The 14797-nt window shown below is 39.5% G+C and overlaps 1 protein-coding gene across 2 annotated transcripts; it reads right to left on the bottom strand.

The window, feature by feature from the left end:
• Nucleotides 1-1284: 1284 nt before the first annotated feature.
• Nucleotides 1285-14525, bottom strand: stk17b (serine/threonine kinase 17b (apoptosis-inducing)). Of its 2 annotated transcripts, none has more exons than XM_053626420.1 (8): nucleotides 14089-14525; nucleotides 13646-13759; nucleotides 8716-8928; nucleotides 8369-8507; nucleotides 7687-7813; nucleotides 6726-6774; nucleotides 5910-6089; nucleotides 1285-2040 (listed from the first exon to the last, which is right to left on the bottom strand). In XM_053626420.1, the coding sequence occupies exons 2-8, from the start codon at nucleotides 13756-13758 to the stop codon at nucleotides 1803-1805; spliced, it is 1059 nt and encodes a 352-aa protein (XP_053482395.1). In that variant the 5' UTR covers nucleotide 13759; nucleotides 14089-14525; the 3' UTR covers nucleotides 1285-1802. The 2 variants fall into 2 exon arrangements, with proteins under 2 accessions (XP_053482395.1, XP_053482394.1); XM_053626419.1 differs by having other exon boundaries at nucleotides 13646-13762; nucleotides 14089-14524.
• Nucleotides 14526-14797: the final 272 nt, after the last annotated feature.

The following is a 14797-nucleotide window of genomic DNA, read 5'->3' as shown; positions in this document are numbered from 1 at the left end:
GCATATGGTGTGTAAAACAGCACACGTCCATATTAAAGACAAGGACCCTTTTGTTTTCGAGGGTGAGTTGGTGACATCTCCGCCGCAGTGTGAAAGCCCAAAGCAAACACGAAAACACATTCCTCAAACTTCCTTAAACCAACATGAGACATGACAACATTCAAGGCCCCAAAATACCAACATTTCCAGTTCAAAGCTCTCAGATAAGATGAGAGAGTATAATCTCATCAACAGATCACAGCCACTGGTTAAAAATTCCTTACAGCCAAAACTGTATGTTAACACTATCAACCCAAGTGTTTGTGGACTTCTATGCATATCTTAACTCTTTATTTCCCAACAACAATCTCTCTCAAAACATCATTTCATCTCCAACTACCATGTCACAAATATCCATCAACATCCCACATCTTCTAAACAAACACCATCTGGAATTTAAACACTCGCTTCACTGATACACTTAATAAAATGAACTATTTAAAGAAAATAAAAAAGTTTTTAAAAAAGTATGCTTGATCCAGTTTCGAGTACAGAATCATTGTGCATGCTGAACAGAGACGAATGCAGACATTCACACGTCAGATTATGTGGCTAAATAATCTGACAAATGATCTGAATAAAGTATTTAATCTATTGTATATAAAGGCATAAAAAAACCTGTATTGGCAAATTGTGATGCTAACCCTGAGAAAAGAAGGCATGGAACGGGTAAACTGTGTCGTCCACCCCCCCCCCCCCCAAATCCCCCAGTCCCCCCCAAATCCCCCAAGCAGAAAATACTAGATAATCTGGGGTCTGACAAATTGAAAGAGCCTGATAAACCCAGATGAGTGCATAGATTACAAAATGTGCTAAAATTTAAACATAAGCTGTCCATCCAGCTGTCCATTTCCTCCCTGCCTTCATTTGCTTAGGAAAAATAAGCGCAACTAATTTTTATAAGAGCTACAAAAATATCTCTGTTTCTAATTATTTTTTTAATCTGAGCATTTTAAAGATTTTCTCTCTTCCTTTCTTTCATATTTCACCAAGATACACAGAAGTCAAGTACTTTATGGCAGCCCTCCAAATCTGTGACTAAGGGGAAGTGCACACTTTTTAAAAAAAAAAAAAAAAAAAAACACCCCGATCTGAGTAATTCAGGGTGTGGTGTGTGACTTAAGTTGAGAAACATGCCCGAAACAGGGAAAAGAAAAAAAAAAACCACACACACACACAGAGCACTGTTGGCAGAAATAATAACATCACTATCATTAATCTTTGCCATTACTAAATACAACGAGCCCAACAAACCAATGCCTTGTTTATTTATAAGAACCTCATTCTAGTTTCCCCTGCAGTCCAGCATATTGTGATTTGGAGCAGCAAAAAGTGATCACAATTAATGAGAACGACAATTAATCAAAAAAAAAAATAAACCAAACATCCTTACTATTAAAACATTGCTGGTTTAGAGGAACCATTGGCCTTGTTTTCTTATTTTTCCTACTTTAAAATAACACACCTTACTGGAACTTAGTATCAAATAAATATTCAAAAAGAAAAACATAGATAATGGAGCAAATTAAAAACACAAACACATACAGTAAAACCACATACGAGAGAAAAAGAGCTGCTCGGATATCTGAGATGAAAGAAGACAGTGATTTAGTTACAGAAACCTCATTATACATGTTATTGTGCAGCAGGAATTCGCTCTGGCATTAGCAAATCATCTTTGGTCTGGTCCCAAAAGTAATTCAGAGGATTTGGATGGAAAATCTTGCCCTGATCAAAACGGGAATGTGATTACAGGGTGTGTTTCAGATGCTGCTGTCCCTCGCGGCCTGTGCGTCATCCTCGAAGCGGAACCTCTTAGACTGCGGCGAATCCAGAATGTTCTCTTTGTCCTCAAGGTCCTCGGGAGCAGATGCCCACTTGACACCGCTGCTGCGCTCTCGTGGGACACGTGGGGTTGCTGGAGGGGGAGAGAGTTCGACCCCCAGGTACTGCTGCCACAGCCACGGGTGACTCAGACAGTCTGCGGCGCTCGGCCGGTCTCTGTATTCACCAGACAGAGGAGGAGAGAGAGGGCACGGAAAGATTTAATGCAGAAGGCTGACTGTTTGATGAGAAAGAATATACAAAGGGCCAAAAGTTTGTGGACACCTGACCATCACACCCTTACGTGCTTGTTGAACATCCCATTCCAGATTTGCTGTTATAATAAGCGCCACTCTTCTAGGAAGGCTTTCCACTAGATTTTGGAGCGTGGCTGTGGGGATTTGTGTTCATTCAGCTACATGAGCGTTCCACAAACTTTTGGCCATATAGTGTAACTCGTACAGGAGAGTACTAAATGAGTCAATATGAGTTGTTAAGACATGGCAGAAATTAACACTGTGTAAGGAGAGTGCAAAGAAGCCAACGGTATATACGGATATATTTCCAATTTCAGATGAGAAATTTCTGAATTCGATATACAAATACTACTATTACTGCTGCTACTACTACTAATACTACTGCTACTACTACTAATACTACTGCTACTATTACTGCTGCTACTACTACTAATACTACTGCTACTATTACTGCTGCTGCTACTACTAATACTGCTGCTACTACTACTATTACTGCTGCTACTACTACTACTACTACTAATACTACTGCTACTACTACTAATACTACTACTGCTACTACTACTAATACTACTATTACTGCTGCTACTACTACTAATACTACTGCTACTATTACTGCTGCTACTACTACTAATACTACTGCTACTATTACTGCTGCTGCTACTACTAATACTGCTGCTACTACTACTATTACTGCTGCTACTACTACTACTACTAATACTACTGCTACTACTACTGCTGCTACTACTAATACTACTACTGCTACTACTACTAATACTACTATTACTGCTGCTGCTACTACTAATACTGCTGCTACTACTACTATTACTGCTGCTACTACTACTAATACTACTGCTACTGCTACTACTACTACTACTACTACTGCTACTACTACTGCTGCTACTACTAATACTACTACTGCTACTACTACTATTACTGCTGCTACTACTACTAATACTACTGCTACTATTACTGCTGCTGCTACTACTAATACTGCTGCTACTACTACTATTACTGCTGCTACTACTACTACTACTAATACTACTGCTACTACTACTGCTGCTACTACTAATACTACTACTGCTACTACTACTACTATTACTGCTACTACTAATACTGCTGCTACTACTACTAATACTACTGCTACTGCTACTACTAATACTACTACTACTACTACTAATACTACTGCTACTACTACTGCTGCTACTACTAATACTACTACTGCTACTACTACTATTACTGCTGCTACTACTACTAATACTACTGCTACTACTACTAATACTACTGTTACTACTAATACTATTACTGCTGCTGCTACTACTATTACTACTACTATTACTGCTGCTGCTACTACTGCTGCTACTACTATTACTGCTGCTGCTACTACTACTACTATTACTGCTGCTGCTACTACTACTACTGCTACTACTACTACTACTACTACTACTACTATTACTGCTGCTGCTACTACTATTACTACTACCAATACTACTATTACTACTACTATTACTACTGCTACTACTACTATTACTGCTGCTGCTACTACTAATACTGCTGCTGCTACTACTATTACTGCTGCTACTACTACTAATACTACTGCTACTGCTACTACTAATACTACTGCTACTACTACTACTAATACTACTGCTACTACTACTGCTGCTACTACTAATACTACTGCTACTACTACTAATACTACTGCTACTACTACTAATACTACTGCTACTACTACTACTATTACTGCTGCTGCTACTACTAATACTGCTGCTACTACTACTATTACTGCTGCTACTACTACTAATACTACTGCTACTGCTACTACTAATACTACTGCTACTACTACTACTACTAATACTACTGCTGCTACTACTAATACTACTACTGCTACTACTACTATTACTGCTGCTACTACTACTAATACTACTGCTACTACTACTAATACTACTGCTACTACTAATACTATTACTGCTGCTGCTACTACTATTACTACTACTATTACTGCTGCTGCTACTACTATTACTGCTGCTGCTACTACTACTACTATTACTGCTGCTGCTACTACTACTACTGCTGCTGCTACTACTACTACTACTACTATTACTGCTGCTGCTACTACTATTACTACTACTATTACTGCTGCTGCTACTACTGCTGCTACTACTATTACTGCTGCTGCTACTACTACTACTATTACTGCTGCTGCTACTACTACTACTGCTACTACTACTACTACTACTACTACTATTACTGCTGCTGCTACTACTATTACTACTACCAATACTACTATTACTACTACTATTACTACTGCTACTACTACTATTACTGCTGCTGCTACTACTATTACTACTACTACTAATACTGCTGCTACAACTATTAATACTGCTACTATTACTACTGCTGATAATACTATTAATACTGCGGCTACTACTTCTGCTACTACTATTAACACTACTACTACTGCTGCTACAATTATTGATACTACTGCAACTACTACTGTTACTGCTACTACTACTATTAATACTACTATTACTAATAATAATAATAATAATAATAATAATAATAATAATAATAACAACAACAACAATAATAATAATAATAATAATAACACCTTTCATACATAATATGCAGCTCAAAATACTTTACAAGGTATATAGAAATTATTTTAAAAAATCAATTATGGACAAAAATATTAAACAGCAAATAAAAAAATGTAATTAAAATATCAAACCGAAGAAATCATTTAAATTTGTGTGTATAAAAATCTGCCTTCAGCTTCGGTAGTTGAATAATTGTTGGGGATTTTATTTCTAGTTGTCTCTTTTTAAGCTCTCCAGCTATCTGAGGAACACTGAATCAGAACAGAGGTGATTTCTGACTGACAGATTGCACGAACACACCATTAAATGTCAGGACTGAATCAATAATAAAACTAATCTATCTGTAAAAATTAATCACTCAGAACCGTCAGGACAACTGCACAGAGAAAACTTTACAGCTTAAAGCTTTACTGAACTTTTGAGCCAATGACTCTGGCAGGATTTGAAACATTTGCATATAGCGATATGACTGGGCAGGGGCAGGACGCCCAGGTGCTGGAACTTTCCACAACAGGAAGTGAGCTCATATTTAATTAGACTTTCAATATGCAAAGTCGGGACATTTTTAAAGTTTGACTCAGCCATATGAAAGCACCAGTTATTCTAGATTACTTGACTTTTCTGACCTGTAAATGACCTTTAGGGGCTGTTTTTACTGTGTTTTATACTGTAGATCTAATTGTACTTTGTGTCCTATGGTTAAGTGCAGAATCGTCAATTCACTATAAAGTGAATTACAAATCCTGATCCAGATCCTGACACACTTCTAATACACCCTAAGACCTGTCTGATTCATCCCGATACTTGTGACTCACTTCTGGGCATTATGGTTGGTCCAACATGGATACACTGAAAAATGTCCCTTCCCATGAACAATTAATGCCCAAGTCACACCCTTTCTTCAGTGATTAATCTCAGCAGGATACTGTAGACTTGTACCTTAGACCTGCTGCTGTAATCACAGGCATTCGTGTGCTCATCTGTTTGCCTTTCCTTTTCTTCACCTGTACACAGTAATGGTTAATAATCACATTACCATTATCTCTGGTTCCTCTCAGTGTTTCTTTCTCATGTGGTCTCAGGGAGTCTCTCTCTCTCTCTCTCTCTCTCTCTCTCATTAGAGATCTAAACCTACATCTGAATTTCTGAAAAGCTGCTTTATGAGTCTCTAGAGGACACAGACAGAAGAACTCACTCTGGTGCTTTGACCAGCAGTTTTTGGATGAAATGGACGGCGAGCTCGGACACACGGGAGAACGCCTCCTTGCTGTAGTCCACGTTCACCTGCGAGACGTTCAGGAAGGTTTGCTGCTTGTCCTCGCCGGCAAACGGAGACTCTCCTGTGATCAGCATGTACGTGATCACGCCGATGCTCCTGACATCCACACAGACACACAACGTGAGTGCGGCTCGGGACAACAAAGTCACAGGCTCATCGAATTATTTCTTTAGAGAATAATCGATGTGTTTATGGGTTTACAGTGGACTAGATGTTAATCATTACTGGAATATTCAGCCATAAAGCATGATATCAGTCATAAAAACATCTATGGGTCGCTTGCATGTTCTGTGAATAATCTCGGTATGACTAATTTCACACATTAGAATAGTTTTGTTTAAATGTACTCATACATATATACACACACACACACACACACACATATATATATATCTATATATATATATATACATACATACATAGAGAGAGAGAGAGAGAGAGAGAGAGAGAGAGTCATGTGAAAAAATAAGTGCACCCCATGGAAATTGTTGGCTTTTTTTTTTGACATATTTGGACAGGCAAACATTTTATCCTCTTTGAAACAGTGCCTATTAATAAACGTGATACAGTATCAAATGACATAAAATTGTCATTTTTTATATTTATACATACATACATATAAACAAGCTATAAGGAAAAATTCCAAATCCCTATAACAATATGCTGCATTATGGATGAATCGTGAAGTGTTCGGCAAGTCATGCATATTAGCTAAACACAGTATAGACATACCACAGATCTGTGGCTGTAGTGATGGGCTCATAATTCAGGATTTCTGGAGCTAGATAAAGAAATAAAACATACAAATGTAAATCAGGGGGTATAGGTGAAAATGAAGACAAAATCAGTTACAATATAAACAGAAACATTGAATTTGGTGAATGCTTTTAGACTAAGTGGCTTTGATCAAAATGTTTATTTGTTAAGTCTCTGGTGAAAGTTTCTCACTTCTCTCTGGTGAAAGTAACTCATTGTTATTGGACCCACTTAAGACATTGTTAATGTTTTTTTATTATAAAAAGCTTCTCATGTGCTGATACGGCCAACAGCCATCTTTAAAGTCACCGTGAAGTGCCTTGAAACACGACGCAATTTCCACCAAAACAGGCAGTCTTTTTGAATAGCCAATGGTGTTTAGCTTACCTCACCGCCTGGGCTAAGCCATACTTGACAGTTAGTACCATGGTTTTTTACAATGTCGGGGGCGGGACACTTCAGATTCTAAAGAGCATTTGATTGGACAGAAAAGTGCAGAATCATGTCATCAAAACTGTTGATCCATATTGGTGGTAGAGAGAGATTGTAAATTCTGAATGCATATATTCTTCTAAATGCGAATTGTGTCATTGTTTTGGAGCACACTAGCTTATAGATAACCTTAAGGCTAATATATTCATACTCAAAGCCACAAAACGTCCATTTTGATTTCATGGGGACTTAACTGAAGATGCCATCCTTTAGCCCACATCCTGTACTGCACCACTGTGTTATATCTGTACTCCTAGTCATTACTGCTACATAGTAAATAGGAAATAAAGAGTCTTTCTTTCTAGGATCCTGACATTAATAAACCAATGATATTTAGCACTTCTTTTCATTCTGTGTCTCTACAGGAGATCCGAGTCAGGCAGCTGTAACAAACACGAATGTGATGAGGATGAGACAGTGATGTTACGTGCAAACCTGGACATACCTACGTACTCAGGTGTACCCACGATCTCTCGCAGCTCTCCGATGGAGCCGAGCCGCCGTGCCAGCCCAAAGTCCACGATCTTAATGTCCCCAAGAGGACTCAGACTGGTCAGCAGAATGTTCTGAGGCTGCAAAGATGATGAAAATCGTGTCTCAAACATGTGCTGGTGCAAGCTACATGCTCTTATATATTACTGCCTAGGTTTAGGCAATAATAGAACAAGCAGAGAGCAGTTAACTGGGGTTTAGTGTCTCTGAACCTGTAGAGCAAACTGTACAGGAATTCAAAGATGCTTGAAAACTGGGACATGTTACTAGATTTGAAGGAAAGTTGATGCCTGGATTAGCACAAGGAGCATGTCAAAGATGAATATGTTAACCCGGATTAATGCTGAGTTTTGTCCTCGGTTAAATACTCATATGTGATTCTGTCCATGTGATATTCAGCTTTGCTACCAACAAACATAGTGGGGCAGTGGTGTCTCTAAAAAACGTATTACACGGCTTAACTAGCTCGTTTCTTGCAGCAGCAAGGTTCCTCGGGTAGCGTCTTGTAATTAGCTACTAACAGAAGAAGAGAAATCAAACTGTTGAGTTCGAGTGTGCCATTAAATTATTTTCACATGTAGCTTGATTTGTATCTTTGTAGTCATTTCCGTGTGTTAGAGCTAGCATTAGCAAACCTTCAAGTCAAGGTGGACGACGTTGCTCTGGTGCAGCAGATGGACGCCTTCAAGGACCTGTCGGATTAAACGAATGATTTGGCCTTCGGACAGCAGCTCGTCAGACACGCAGTGGTCAAATATCTCACCACCTGCCGCACTGGAGAGAGCGCGCACACACATCAAAATAAAACACTGGTCATCTTTTTATCCATGCAAGATACTACAAAACTAGTTCAATGTTACATGCTGCACTGATCTCTAAAAATGCCCCATTTTAAAATTCATGTCCTTATTGCCTCATATACGCTACAGTGTGATAACCCTGCCGTGACCGTCTGAGTCGACCTGCGAGGTGTCACACTCACTACTCGAGCAGTAGGATGATGTCGTGCTCGTTCTCGTAGGCTGCGTGCAGGTTGATGATGCGGGGGTTGCACCGGGCCGCCTCCAGCACCGCCAGCTCGTGGATCACCTCGGCCCTACAGTCACGACCTCGCCGCCGCTTCCGCACGAACTTCGCCGCAAACTCTTTACCCGTCGCCTTGTCCACGCATTTCTTCACCACTGCAAACTTCCCTCTGAAGAAAGAGACACATGCGTACGGCATTAATCAATTCAATTAATTATTATTAATCATCAATTAATTAGTCAGCAGGCGGAGTTTGGTAGATGCTTGTGTGTGTGTGTGTGTGTGTGTGTGTGCGTGCGTGTGTGTATACGTACAGCAATGAAATAATTAGTAGTTTGGCAGTTTACTCAAATTTTCCCTTGCTCCAAATATAATCAAATCAAGACATATTTTGTGTACAATATTTCACTTGTTAAAAATATTTTTCCCCCCTGAGCTCAGGGTTTATGCAGCAATAGAACTCTCATGCAAAATATTTTCCGTAAATATCTGCATCAAACCACACACCCAGTTCTCCAGGACATATCGTACGCAAACTTGCTGATGTGGTTTAGGACACGGTGTGACTTCCTGCCAAAGTGGGAAGTTATGCTGTTGAGCTTCCGCGTGTAAATACAGACCTCGCTCTGCCATTTCTCGCCATGCTCTAGTGAAATAAGAGAATAATTACGTTGCTTGGAAGATTTGTTTTATAGCAAATAACACGTCAATGCCTAGCAGTACACCGACAGTGTATTTTGTCCAAACAGAAGGCAGATCTGTGACTTCCTCCGCTGCACACGTGACACAGCGTTGCCAAATCACATGGTCATAAAGCAAGCACAAGCACTGCTATCACTAAACACTTAATAGCACCCTGTCAAGCTTGACAAGAATAAACCTACATTTTGCGGAAACATATCAATCCCTCACAGTCTCTCACACACACACACACACACACACAGCTCTTAAAATACTTTAGTTCACATCATGACAGATGGAAGGATCAGACGGTTGCATGGAGCTGACTCCACAGCACAGGCTAGATGGCTAATGCTCCAATTACAGTTTACCGTTTAATGACAGCTCGGCTAAGCGGGTAAACATACGCAGTCACCTCGCTCAACCAGTCTGTGTGAAACTCATTCGCTCAGAACTCCTCGGAAATGCAACCGTTTTAGATATTCGTGTGCTCATATCACACCGAGGTTGTCACACAGTCACACACACACTCACACATAGACAAATGAGCTGTGAAAAGAGCTTCCTGTGTAAGAAAAGATTCCCTGCACTGCAACAAAGGCCGATATAGACTAAGCTTACGTTATACAATGAGAGAGAGAGACAAACAGACAGAGAGAGAGAAAGAAGTACCCATGTCACTTCTCTTTTCACAATGCTCTCATGGTGCTGCTTCCCACTTTAGTTTCCTTCCTCCTCAAAACCACAGCAAGACCACACACACACACACACACATTATAAATATCATATTTTATACAAATCTTTATACATACTATATAGCATGCAAATGTCTTCTTAAGTACGGTGATATCGCTTTACCTTCACGCTCACCTCTACATCAAACTGTGTGGAGTTGATAAGTCATTTCTGACACTATTATATACAAACGTGTGAGAAATTATAGGAATAATCAGTGGCTCGGTTACACTTTGAGCATGTTGGTATGGTATGGTTTTCGGGATGGGAGTCATGGGCGGAATGCCCACATTCACAGGACACCAGGGCTCACTGATGATTAAAATGATGTCAATCACATGCTATGACCTTCAAAGTCACCAGATTGAATTACCACGCGCTGCTCAGGTGTTGTTCTGGCAGCACATAGTGGTCCAACACCTTACGAACATACAAACGTTCATACGTTTCTTAAGGAAGAGCAAATTTTAAGGAAAGTGTTTACAGGGTTACATCACAAATAGAAATGCGGATGTTTTACGTAAAAACGATAAAACACGGCAGGGCTTCTTGTTTTAGGAAAATATTGTGGGTGGAGGCAAAGCAGTGTAACTGTCACCGCCCAAAAAGCTGATTATTTTCCAATAACAGCACGCCCCGAAGCGATTTAGTCCTCTTAAATGACAGCAACTAACCAATGTCAACATAAATATTTTAAATAATATAAAACTGTTTATTAAAACCTGTAATTTGCTTTTCAACTCCACTACTGTTAGCACTGCTGTTCCAGAAAAGGAATCAACACCTTCTGACCAATCAGAACGGAGAATTCAACAGCACTGTGGTGTATGCTTTAATATACTTCAGAAATACTCTTACCTTACAGGCTTGTTCTTTAAAACATGGAAATATTGTCGCATATTTTAATATTAGTAATAAATTACAGGGTTTTTTAACAGTATACTGGTATACCGAAATATCACCAGTATCAGAATGACATCATCCCGAGCCCCCAACACCTGTACACTAAAAATAGTTCAGCCGAACCTAGTCTTACAACATACAGCACTTAAACAAAGACAAAACAACGCCGTTGTTTCTAAGGCACAGTTAAACTTTTAAAAATGATCATCACGTAATGCCACTTTGTTTTTGTTGGTGCTCGTCCACACAGCCGCTTTAATAACAGCTTGTACGATGAACACAGACAAGCTGTTCATATAAGCTACAATAATTACAGGTTTGTGTCGTACGATTTTCCTCAAACGCTTAATAAAACTTTGAAGTCTGGAGTTTGAGATCGGTTTCCACTCTCCAGAAAACAGTTCAGTGAGAAGTATCTGACATACTGTGATACCTAAAATGAAATAATGATGCCTTCAAGGGCTCCTCAATTTGTCCTGTTTTTATATGGTTACTTCCAGATGGCTAATTATTTGTGTTAATCAAAGTTCGTATCTTATTAACATTTATCACTAGGGTAAAGATGTACATAACCAACAGGTAACTCTAATGTAGGTGTAAAGGGTAAAAGTTATTCACAATTCGGCAACTCTGGGAACTAAACTGTTTCCGAAGTTGCATTTGATGTGATCCTGACACGACCTCTCACCCTCCGGACCTGCCTGACTCTTTCATCTTCGTACCACTCCTGCACTTTTTATGCACTATCTGCTCCTGTGGATGGTCTGACGTGGATACACTAAAGAGTTTCACTTCCCTAAACCAGTTTACACCCAAATCACACACTTTCTTCAGTGATTAATCTCACCAGGATACTGCAGAAGAGCTGGAGTAATCATAAAGACTTTATAGTATACAGTAGTTGAAGCGTAATGATTTATAATATAATGCCTCTATCTAGTGTCACCAAGAAGAGGTTTTAATTTGAGTCTGGTTCCTCTCTTCATGTTGTCTCACTGAGTTTTTCGCCTTCTGTCTCTTGCTCGTGAGGGAACTAAACATGAATCTACATCCATATTTCTGTAAAGCAGTTTTGTAACAATGTCTAATGTTAACGCGTTGAAAATTTAAAGGTGCCTTAGGGGAGATTCGCCTTTTTTTTCCATTATCAGCTCTCTGTGTTAAGTAGGTGGGTTAGACCTTTGAATTACTTTTTTAACTGCTTCAATCCAACACCACCAGCACCACCATCCAAATTCCCACCCATGTTCACTAAGCTCCGCCCCCAGAATTTACAGCGGCCAGTAAAGCGTCTATAAAATGACTAATGGGAGGAACACACAAAAAAAACCAAAAAAACAAACAAAAACACTAAAAAATATACCGGCCCAGAAATAAGTTTTCCAAATGGGTTTTCTCAGCTACGTTATATAACGTGTCCCAAAAGTCTCCACACATACAGGAAATTAATACATTTTCGCAAAATGTATTCCAAAATTTTTCATACTTAGTTTATTATTACTTTTTTTTTTAGATGGCCTTTAGGAATGCCTTTGACAAAAGAAGAATGTCTTGAAATCATTCTCATGGCTGGATCGGAAAGGTTGCGGTGGAGTTTAACAACAAATATGGCAAGAACTTCATACACGACACTGTTGGCAAACTGATTAACAAATTCAAAAAGACTGGAAGTGTTGACAAGAAGTGGCCCGACATCCACTGACGAAGGCACGACCGGCATGGTGCAGGGCAAACATAATCCCTTGTGTATGATGTATGGAGACTTTTGGGACACACTGTACTTTTGTTCAGAGGTCATGGTTTAAACTATTGTTTTTTAATCGTGTTTTAAATATTTCAAAAGGTTATCTGTACAAGTAAGATTTTTTTGAATCGATTATTGCACCTTTAATTTAACCCATATTCACCTCAACCCAGAGTGCACTTGAAGGAAGCAACAACAAAAAAAAAACAGGCTTGGTGAGATAACAGACTCGGATCTACTGAAAATGTACATAAATAAATAAATATTATTATCATTAATAATAATAATAAGTTGGTCATCTATTAGATTTGTATTCATTTGCAAAATACTTTCCTCTGCATTGTATTTTAGCTAAAACCTTGTGTATGCTAGCTAAATATAGACGATCTATGGGTCTATAAAATGACTAAAGGGAGGAGCATCCAAACACAAACAAGTATTCCAGACCGGAAGTCGGTTTTCCAAATGGGGTTCCCCAGCCATATAACACTTTTTCATGAGGTTATGGGTTAAAGCGTTTTTTTTATTATTATTATTGTTATACATATTTTCCTGGTTATGTGTACATGTAAATATATATATGAAAGTCGTCTAGTGCACCTTTAACTGAACCCAAATTCACCTCAATCCAGAGAGAAGGAAGCAACAACAACAACAAAAACAACAAAAACCCAGGCTTAGTGCGAGAACATCGAGACTCGGGTCTACTAGTCTGTTTTGGGTTTTAACAAATATTTTCCCCTGCATTGTATTTTAGCTAGACCTCTAACTGTTTGTGCTAGCTGGAGAGCTAGCAGGGAAGAGGGCAGGATAAGGCGCTGACCTGCCGAGCTCGCCGGTGATGTGGAACAGGGAATCCAGCGGCTCGCTCAGTATCGTGGTCTGGATGTCCGCCAGCAGCCCGCCGCGACCCTCCAACCGCCTCCGGGCCATCATCCTGCTGGGAGGAAAGTGCAGAGAAAAGTCCCCAGAACCCATTAGATTAAAGAAAGATGTCGCTGATGTTGTTTTTAGGGATGTGCGGGTTCTTGAAGGAGAACTGACAGAGGAGGAAGTCAATCAGCATACAACACACGAGAAGTTTTAAACAGTTTGACTCGGGAAATAATAAATCAGCCCCAGAGCACTTCAGGGAGGGGTTATTATGTCTAATATACATAAATATACACTAATACATCTGTTTGACTTCCTGTATCATAATTATTTGGTTCTGTACAACTTTGTAAACAAGCAAGCAGGCAGGCAGGATTTGCTTTTGTAACTTACCTAGAGTTAAAGTTAATGCTAACGGAAAGTGTGAACTATCTCAGGTCAAGTGTAGGAACTTTACACGGTGTCTCTTCGTCGTTCAAGCGCGTATCCACAACAATGTTCATCTCCTCTTTCGGACAGAAAATACCGCCGGAAGATTAAACTTCCTTTCCATATAACAACCTCAACACCGTCCCTGGAAAAAAAAAAAAAAAAAAAAACACACAAAACAAAAACTCAATCGTCTCCTTGGTTACAGTCACTTTACTTTTCCCTCAAGTCTCTCTGCTCGTCCACACATCCGTTATTTACACTTTGAGTGCAGTTTTCCTCTTTTTAACGCAGTAAAGTTGTGTTTTTTTTTTACTTTGCAGATATTCCCTCAGATGATCACGAGCTCCCACCCTTCTCAAGGATTTGAAAAGTGCAGTCGGTTTTTTTTTTTTTGCTGGCACCGATGACACATTCCCACTTCCGGGTCCGACCTTTCGTCATGACGCAGGCTCCAAGGAGGCGTGCCCCAAGAAAGAACAACACATGTAGTGCGTCCCAAATCGCACACTTATTCACCATTCTACGTCATTTTATATTATAAATAGTGTGGGGAAAAATCCAAAAAAACAAACTGCGTTGTAAGTTCCCGGATGATGCGCTCATTCAAGCGACAAAACGAAGGGTGCTTCTCAGTACTCATAGTGTGTCCCAAATGACATATTATACACTA

Source organism: Ictalurus furcatus, chromosome 6 (genome assembly GCF_023375685.1).
Source record: "Ictalurus furcatus strain D&B chromosome 6, Billie_1.0, whole genome shotgun sequence".
Lineage (NCBI taxonomy): Eukaryota > Metazoa > Chordata > Actinopteri > Siluriformes > Ictaluridae > Ictalurus > Ictalurus furcatus.
Note: the sequence above shows the minus strand (reverse complement) of the source record. Positions and strands in the feature narration are given on the sequence as shown.

Excerpts from the sequence above, each read along its gene's own strand:
- stk17b (XM_053626420.1), bottom strand. The coding sequence starts at position 13,758 with ATGATGGCCCGGAGGCGGTTGGAGGGTCGCGGCGGGCTGCTGGCGGAC. Across the intron at positions 8,508-8,715 it reads ATCATCCTACTGCTCGAGTA|TGCGGCAGGTGGTGAGATAT; the intron begins GTGAGTGTGACA and ends CGCTCTCTCCAG. Across the intron at positions 2,041-5,909 it reads CTGCTGGTCAAAGCACCAGA|AGACCGGCCGAGCGCCGCAG; the intron begins GTGAGTTCTTCT and ends TGGTGAATACAG.